Source organism: Solanum dulcamara, chromosome 2, assembly GCF_947179165.1.
Source record: "Solanum dulcamara chromosome 2, daSolDulc1.2, whole genome shotgun sequence".
In the NCBI taxonomy this organism is placed as follows: domain Eukaryota; kingdom Viridiplantae; phylum Streptophyta; class Magnoliopsida; order Solanales; family Solanaceae; genus Solanum; species Solanum dulcamara.
The window spans coordinates 38,250,054-38,259,287 of record NC_077238.1 but is presented as its reverse complement, the minus strand read 5'-3'; the positions used below and the strand labels follow the sequence as shown (position 1 = coordinate 38,259,287).

At 35.5% G+C, this 9,234-nt stretch overlaps 2 protein-coding genes across 2 annotated transcripts; one reads left to right on the top strand and one right to left on the bottom strand.

Moving 5' to 3' along the window:
• The first annotated feature begins 434 nt into the window (after positions 1-434).
• Positions 435-8,170, top strand: LOC129880507 (derlin-1). The gene is made up of 7 exons (XM_055954580.1): positions 435-673; positions 4,985-5,120; positions 6,036-6,109; positions 6,280-6,373; positions 6,580-6,708; positions 6,812-6,972; positions 7,277-8,170. The coding sequence occupies exons 1-7, from the start codon at positions 657-659 to the stop codon at positions 7,500-7,502; spliced, it is 837 nt and encodes a 278-aa protein (XP_055810555.1). The 5' UTR covers positions 435-656; the 3' UTR covers positions 7,503-8,170.
• Positions 8,171-8,565: 395 nt separating this feature from the next.
• LOC129876029 (60S ribosomal protein L14-1-like) lies at positions 8,566-8,947 on the bottom strand. The gene has a single exon (XM_055951318.1). The coding sequence runs from the start codon at positions 8,945-8,947 to the stop codon at positions 8,594-8,596; it is 354 nt and encodes a 117-aa protein (XP_055807293.1). The 3' UTR covers positions 8,566-8,593.
• Between the last annotated feature and the right edge of the window lie 287 nt (positions 8,948-9,234).

Below are 9,234 nucleotides of genomic sequence, written 5' to 3'. Positions count from 1 at the left end.
CTTGAAATACCCCTAACTAATGTAAATAAGAAGCTCAACTGTCATTCAGTATAACGAGTAAAGTAAATATATATTATTTCTTCTATTCTAATTTATGTGATATAATTAAAATTTAAAAAATCACTAATTTTTTTGACTGAATTTTATTTATATACATTTTGAATATTTTAAATTATTAATTATTATAATTTATAGTACTTTAGATAATTTTTAAATATATTAACGTTTACCCATTTCTTCCTTTGCAAGTCTAATCACCAACATGGGTTGTGGTATAGTGAAACTGCTTCACTCTTAATCAAAGTTTTTGAATTCGAGTTCTGAAAATGAAAAAAATTCTATTGGCAGCGCCACCTTCAAATTGACCCTGGAGTGGGAGATCCTAATTTAGACGGGTCCTACACCCGAATGGGAACAAAAAAAAAAAAAAAAAAAGTCTAATCCCTTGTGTGGCCACTCTATTACATTCTGGAATTTGGAAAAGAAAAACAATCCATTCTCGTAGAAATCGTTATTGACCTTTATTAGAAATAGCAATTTCCGTGTTGTCCTCAACCTTAACATCTCACCTAATTTGAATATCTTTTCCTAAGCAAACACAACTTCTCAATTGCTTTGAGATCTCTTACGGGTGTAGCTTCCTTTCTGAATTCGCAATGTCATCTCCTGCAGAGTAAGTTCCTCTTGACAGTTGACTCTTTTTCATTATGAAATGCTCTGAATTTGTTGTTACTTCATGTGTTGAACCATTTTGGCTTTTTAGCGAGTTTAGGGTTTTCCCTCCCCCAATTCTATGCTGTCTTGGCTTCTTTTTTAATTATTATTTGAATATATATGTGTAATCTGATGCTAATTCTATTATTTTCTTTATGAAATAATCTCAATTTTTCCCTAGACCCCACTTGTGGAACTATACTGGGCATAAGTTTGTTGTATGTTGTTGAAATACTCTTCATTTTGAACCTTTTCAGTGGGTTAGGTGATGGATTGAGGATTTTCCCTTATTTGCTAGGATATATTATGCAATTTCTGGTTGTGGGATGTATGAGCTATTTGGAGATTTTCCGTTTAAATGATGGAATTAACATTTTGGGTGGACAGTTGCTTGCTCTATGTTTAATAATACCCAAATTAAGAACCAGAGTCGTTGCATTTTGAGGGAAGAAGCAATAAGTATGCCTATAGAGGTCCTGACATAATAGAAATGCATAAGAGGAACACATGGACCATTGATGCCGATAAATGATATTAGCATTCGGGTGCTCCACTGTTTGGAAGGGAGGGCCCATTTTGTTACATTGTGGAGAGGATTCAATGGTACATTTGGTGTGAGCAGGACAACATACAGAAAGAATAAGTGTGAAACCAGGAATTATGTGTTCGGCGAATTCTTCCATGGGTGATGAGGAATTCTGGTATAATAATAAAATCCAGTGAGAATACAAATTACAGACAAACACCCTAATTTACTCAATAACTGTCCAAATATTGTATTCTTTAATATTATCTTACAATTTGTTCAGTCGACATCACAACTTTGTGTAAGGATATAACTCTCTCTATCTCTCACTTATTATTCTCCTTTTATGCCTTAAAAATCAGAACGGGTGCATCAATAGGGCATATTGTTAGTACACTACGCCATTTGGACACTCGAACCTTCACACAATTCAAGATTGTCAAATTTGAATCTTCTATTCAGCATGTCTGAATCAAGCTATCTAGATTGGTTCAAACCCTCCATGTTTGAATTTAACCATCAATAGTTGGATATTTGAAAACATAGGAAAAATCAACAATTACTGATTTCTTGAAAATTCAAGACCTCTTAATAGATTTTTTGCCTTGGCTTGAATTTTCTAACATAGGAGACTTGCTTCATCTTGAACAAAATTAACTAAGCAGTTCTCAGTACTAATCTTGTAAAAATAATACACGATCTTATCAAGTTATATCACCTTGGCTAGCTCTTACTTGTATTTCTCTTGCTTCATAACAACTTTGTGATGTTGTGGAATCTTTTGAGCTCTTTGGAATTTTGCCTTAGTGACTTTGTCCGAGCTTGTGTGAGTTGTGCTGCATATTCCATTTGATCTTAGAACTCCCTTCCATTACCAGCTGCATTATTCAACACAATGACTCTTTTAGGCACTAGCATTTAGTTGTATGGTGGCTGACTTCATCTTTGCTCGAACCAGTGTTGTGAAAGGCGATCGTCTTGTCGCCAATGGCGAGAGGCGAGGCGAGACGACCCTTCATCGCCTTTTAGTTTTGTGGCGAGGCAATCTTCAAAAGGCGACGTCATGGTTAGAAAGGCAAGAGGTGAGAAAGGCGTCACCTTTTGTATTTTCTTAAAAAAAAGGTGACCAATTTAGGGTTTTAAAAGTTAAAAGGTAATTTTAGGGTTTTCTTCCAAATTTGTACAGTTGCACTCTTAGACTTAGACTGCGACTCCAACCAGTAGACTCGACTAGATTTCTCCAGCGACTAACCAGACTTTTCCGGCGACTCCAAATTCTTACCAATATGTATTTCTTCTTTTCTTCTTCAGATTTCTACTTCCTGTGTTTCTTTTTCCTTCTTCAGACTTCAGAGTTATGTTTGTTTGTTTTCTCATTGTTTTGACTTTGTTCTATTTTTTCTCATTCAAGTTCTAGACTTTTAGTATCTACTATCTATTTTCAATTTTCGAAGTGAAATATTTGCTAATATGTTATTGATATTGAGATTTTGATTATTTATATATGCAATTAAATATTTTAATTTTTTGGTATTAATTGACGCCACACTTCAAAAAGGCAAGCGCCTCGCTGCTCGCTTCGCTTTGTAGCGAGGCAGACTCTTGTTGCCTTTTGTCGCCTTTCGCCGTCCAAAACACTTGCTCGAACTACTCGCTAAAAAGTCATTGCACGAAAACTTGCCTTTGTCACACTCATTCATGCTTAAATTAGCTTGGCCATTGTATGTTGCGTAATCATTGAGAGAATATCTGAACTTACCATAAGTGTACATTGGCCTCATCACTTTTCATCCAATCTCAACCCATGTAGGGATCAATACATGATAACTCACATTCTGACATTATGTTTGTTATCAACATCCTGAATCAATGGGAAACAACACAATTAAGGTATATCAATAATTGTGAAAAATGCCTTTACATGAATATAATGCCTTGGGCTTTGATACCATTGTGGTATACCGTGAGGATCGACCAGTACATTTGATATAGAAGAGAATGATATTACAGTGTAAAAACCAAGTTGGCAATGAATACACTAACAGATAAGGAGGATGGATTACAATACAATAGAGTATACAAAAGGAAATAGGATATTAGTGATTACACTTTAATTCATCCATAAAGTACCTCAAAGTAATGCCTTACAATTTCACATTAAGATGGATTTTACACTAGTGTATCCTAACACCTCATCCTATAATACTGTCTCACTTATCAACCAAAAAAAACCTCACGAATCTCACCAACTATTTAACAACTCCTTCTGTTCCTCATACTTGGGGAGGTTTCTTTCTTCTTCTCATTACATTTTCTTCCATAGCTAACTGATGAAATAGGATGCCTTAGTTTATTGGCATATGGTTAGCACACACCCAATTTAAAGATTCACAATATACAGGCATATGGTTACCGTACATCCATTGTGAAAATTCAAAGTTTATAACCTGTCAAACTTGGATCTTCTACTCAACGTGCTTGATTCAAGCCTTAGATATTGTTTGAAACTCTCCATGTTTAAACCTAAGATTCAATACTTCAGGAAGAAAATTAATCATGGGCCAACTTCCTTTAAGAGTGTTGGTGATATGCTGGGATTCAAAAATTTTCATTGCAGCTGAAGTAAATTTGTCAATATTAAAATCATTTGACATCATCATGGGTATAGCAGTAATTGGCAAACTTGTATATGACAAAATGTAAGTTATTAATACTATATCAACAAAAAAAAGGAAAAGAATGTAAGCGCTTCATAAGCTTGTGTCCGTCTTTATTGAAGCTAATTATCTTCATACTCATCAACAAGTTGTGCTTGGTCATCTGTATTTCCAAATATGACATGAAACTGATCTTCAGCCAAAACGTCTGGCATATTCCTTCCACACTTTCCACGAAATGCGTTATAGGGTTGAGATCCACTTGTTTTGTAGTTAGTTCTTTTGTCCCTCATCTGATCCAGCTTGCTAAGGCACCTTTGACGGTTTAGGGCATTGCACTGCTTAAGCCAAATGGTCAAAGAAACACTTCCCAGATCCCTGTCAACTCTGGATAGAGAAGGTAAAGATGACAGCATCTTTTCATGTGTAGAGCATCTATTGTGTCCTATTCCGACCTTTTTATAGATTATCTTGATTGAGCCAACTTATTTGAAAAACTGCATGAGACAAGCCTTGTGCTTTTCTTTCCTTAAAGACAGGTCAATTTTATTGGTATTTTGGCTCTCCTCAATAACTGCCTGGAAACTGTTGACCATTTCTGTTTTACTAGGGTGGAGATTGTAATAGGACTTCACTATGACCTGCCATCTATTGTACCTGACAGAGTCTACCTCTTCTAGTAATTCCTCTGTCAGTTAAACTCTCTGGTAATGGGGTTATTCCTATTCAATATTAACGATTCCTCATAAATGTGAGGTCTCAATTGATTCTCTTGTTGTTTATTGTTAAGCATTTAGCTATGGCAACTTCATGTTTCTGTTGTGAAGTCGTACAAATTCTGAAATTTATCTTTCTGTGGCATGTGCTCAAGTGAGGCATCCTTTAGAATCTAATATGTCATTTCCAAAGAAAGGAAAAGTTTGGAATATATCTGTCTAGTGTCTACTGATTGAGAGTTAGACTATATTTGATATGGCCATTTTTCTTTCCATCTTCTGGTCATTCTTATAAATGTTTTCTGCTTTGTACTTAATGATTTTTCATGTCATGTTTGCACTACAAAATCTAATTGGTTTCCTCATTGCAGGTTCTATAAATCACTTCCACCTATAAGCAAGGCTTACGGAACTGCTTGCCTGTTGTTTACCATTGCATATCAGTTGGGATGGTATCATCCTGATGATATTGCATTATTATATGAGCTAGTATTCTCTAAGTTTCAGGTAGATATGCTTACGTTGGTGATATTGCATTATTATATCAACATCTTTATGACGCAAACCAGCTACCAAAATATATCATACTGGTGATTGTGTTAATTAATTAGCATGCTTTTAGGAGACTTTATTTTCCTAGCGTAATTACATGAATATAATAATTTTTTACTTTAATTGATTGTCTTTCCTTGATTAGTTATAAGATTCATTATATAAATATCTCTTCCCACGGGATGTAAAGACATACATAAATACAAGAAGAGATTTCTCCTTCTCAAAATCTTCATTGAATCAGAGCCATTGCTGTCTTTTGATGTGAGGTTTCTTTCTTTGCTGTCTTTTCAATTGCTAACTTAAAAATGATTTTCTTTTGAGAAATTAATGATTTCTCGCAAACTCCTGCTATATATATATATCCATTCTGTTTCTTTTGGGTCTTTCATTTGTTAAGAATAACTGTAACGATAATGGCTGCTAAGCTATCATTTTAACACTCAGTTTGATGAAGAACTGATGTTGAAGAAGAGAACCACAAGAATGTAGTTTTTTGAAGTGAAAAATAACAGAAAGGTATTAAATATTTTAGTTTTTAGGAAAAAGCTTGACATATTTTTTAATAAAGCACCATGTCATTGAATAGTTGAAATTTCTGGTATTGCTTGATAATCAATGCTGACTCTGACAATTCTCGGATTGTGCCATATTCCTGTACTTCCACAAAAGATGATAGTAAGTAATGTTTTTTGTTAATTTGTATCAACTTAAATGATGTTGAGCCCAGAAACTGAGCATTTTTGCATCACATGCATGTGCCTAGATCTGGTGCCTGAAAAGTTGTTGTTTTGAGTACCCATGATACATGTAATTCTTTTTGTAGGTTTTTTTTTCTTAAACAATTACAGGATGCTACATTTGCTTCAGGTATGGAGATTGATTACAACTTTCTTCTTTCTTGGAAATTTCTCAATTAATTTTGGGATTCGCCTCTTAATGATGTAAGTCTCCACAACTTTTGAGTGGTAGCCGTCTTTTAAAGTCTTGTTTCTGTAATACAAATCATTTTCTACAGCACTATTAAAACATGCAATTAGATATGAAATGTAAAAGGATCTCCTTTTTTACCTTTTTAAGAAATAATTATGGTTGTTGCTACTTGATGTTATAGAGCGAGATATGGAGTGCAACTGGAGAGTGGACCTTTTCAAAGACGAACAGCAGATTTCCTGTGGATGATGATATTTGGAGCTTTGACATTATTGGTATGTAGATGCTGAAGAACAATTAGACAGTAAATTACCCAAGTCATGAGCTCCTTTTTAGTGTCTGCTTTAGCTGTGACCTCATACATTTTTCCCTTGCTATCCTCTTTACAGTTATACTGTTTATCTTACAATGAAGATGATGTTCGATTCCTTTGATGCATATAAACCAATCTTCCATTTTTCTATATATTGTTTCACTGTAGGCTTTATCTTCAATCCCCTTCTTCCGTTCCCCACTCTTGGGTGTATCACTAGTTTTCATGCTTCTGTATGTCTGGAGTAGAGAATTCCCAACTGCTAATATCAACATTTATGGTCTTGTGACCCTAAAGGTATGATTCAGTGCTTTCATTTAGTCATTTCAAGCTTCTCCGGTTCTCATGTTCTTGATCTTATTGTCCATTGGTGAAAAGCTTCTTTGTATCCAACGTGCAGGCATTTTACTTGCCATGGGCCATGCTGGGTTTAGATGTTATTTTTGGTTCACCAATTATGCCAGATCTCTTGGGGATCATTGCTGGACATATCTATTACTTCTTAACCGTGTTGCATCCACTTGCTACCGGGAAGAATTTGCTGAAGACACCAATTTGGGTGTATCCTTTTTATTGCAGTTTGACTAGTGGTCATCTAGATGTTCTTTTAACTGATATTTGAAATCACCCATGATTATATCTTTTCACAGAGCAGCACCAAAGTGCAGTTGAATGCATCTTAAACCATCAATTTTATTATTATTTTTTTGCTGCAGGATTACCAATGGCTAATTTGGATTTTCTTTCTAATTTCCACCTAACAAAACCTAAACAAAAAAAGGAGGTGAAGAAAATGCTCATTTTTTCTGCATTTAGGAAATGATTTTTTTCTTTTCTGCAAATTTCGTTAACTGGTTATGCATAGACATAAACTGGTTATGCGTTGGAGGATTGGTGCACCAACTGGTACTCCTACACAACCTGATAGTCCTGGTGCAGCTTTCAGAGGGAGATCTTATCGGATTGGTGGAGCAACAGCTTATCCTGCACAACCTGACAGGGGTTCTGGTGTAGCAACGACTAACCCTGTGCAACCTGATAACGGTTCTGGTGTAGCATTTAGAGGGAGATCATATCGCCTTGGTGGGTGAATTGCTTCATTTTCCACCAACCAGTAGCTTCAAGTCAACAGTGAATTTTTATTCACGTTATCTTGATAACGCAAGCCAAGGGAGTCTTCTAGTTTTATTTCTAAATATAGTGTTGAAGGTGTAATTCTGCCAAGGGCATAAGTTGAAACCCAGATGAATGCATAATCATCAGTGATCACCCCCTTCCTGAAGTAAAACTGATTGTGTAGATTCATTTCTTCCTAAATTTTCCTGGTAGAAGATTTTACAGAAGGTCAACTGAAAAGAGATAATGTCAATCCGTGAGGGAAGCAGTGATAGGTGAAATTTTTTCTTTTGGATATTTGCTAATTTTCCATGAAAAACTGACAGTGGATGCAGGTCTGGTACTTTAGCATCTTTTGGGACTCAATATTTTTTCTGAGTCATATAGATTCCTAGCTTCTACCACCCAAAATGGATTGATGGTGCTGCTATGGTATGAAGTGTTGTTATTTTGAATAAAGCTGTTTTTTTTAATCCTCCCCAGGAGCTGCCATCTTTTTTGCTTCCTTGGTGACTCAAACTCACAACCTTATGATTAGAAGTGAGTGGTGCTTATCATCCGAGCAATTTCATCTTGTCTGAATGAAGTTGTACTGTTCTTGACTGCTGACTTTTTATTAAAAAAAACTGTCATTCGAATCGTGTATTCTTTTGAGAATTTACAGTTTAAACTTAAAAGTTTGAATGCCATCTTGACAAATTTCAAGCCAGTCATTAAGCATCTGCTGGCTTATGTTTTGGTCCATCAGGTTGCGACTGTTAGAATAGGAATAGGTAGGACTGGGAATAAAATATCGAAAATCGAATTACCGAACCGAATCGGCTATTTTAGTATTTCGGTATTCGGTAATTCGGTTCGGTATTCGGTACTAAAATATAACATTTTGGTATTTCGGGTTCGGTATTTTTAATTATATCGTTCGATATTCGGTAAATATCGAATACTGAAATTAAATGACCAAAATGAAAGGGTTGTAGGCCCATTGTAAAGAAAATTTAAGTCAAGCTCAATAACCAATTGCCCAAATTTGAAAATTCCTAAGGCCTAACCCAATAAGATAATAACCCTAACTCTTAATCTTTGCCAACATAAGCTTGAACCTGTCAAAATCATTAAGTTCAGCCCTCCTCTTCTGCACTATCAACTTCCTTCCCCATGAACTGTTCTCCCACTTGGTCTTCACATCAATAGCTTCCATAGCCTCAACCAGGGTCTTCTTCTTTGAGATTCTTTTGATGTCAATTTTGATATCTGTAAGTGAAAGCCTCTTGAAGTTCATCTGGCTCCTCACCATGTTTGGAGCATCAATAAGAGCCCTATTTTGGTCGATGACGTCGATGATAACAACGAGCCTTCCATAATCCTTTCTGTAGTTGATTAGGGCTACCCTTCCAATCTCCACGAACCTCTTGAACGACATTTTCGGCGATCTGAAGGAGGAGAAGCGCCTTTTATATTCTTACTTGTGCTAATCATCTTTTTCCTTTTAACTATGTCCAAGTAAATGGAAGCCTATTGCCAGCTTCTATGATATTTGTTTACTGTGCTTATGTTTGCTATTATGTGGTTCATGTTATCAGAATGAAGAAAGATGATAGTGTGTGAGCACTACTTCTCTAAGGCTACCTGTTAATACACATACTATTTTGTTTTGTTTTTCTATGATTTTTGAAGGGTTGCAGTAAATGGAACAGCAACTTCCACTGT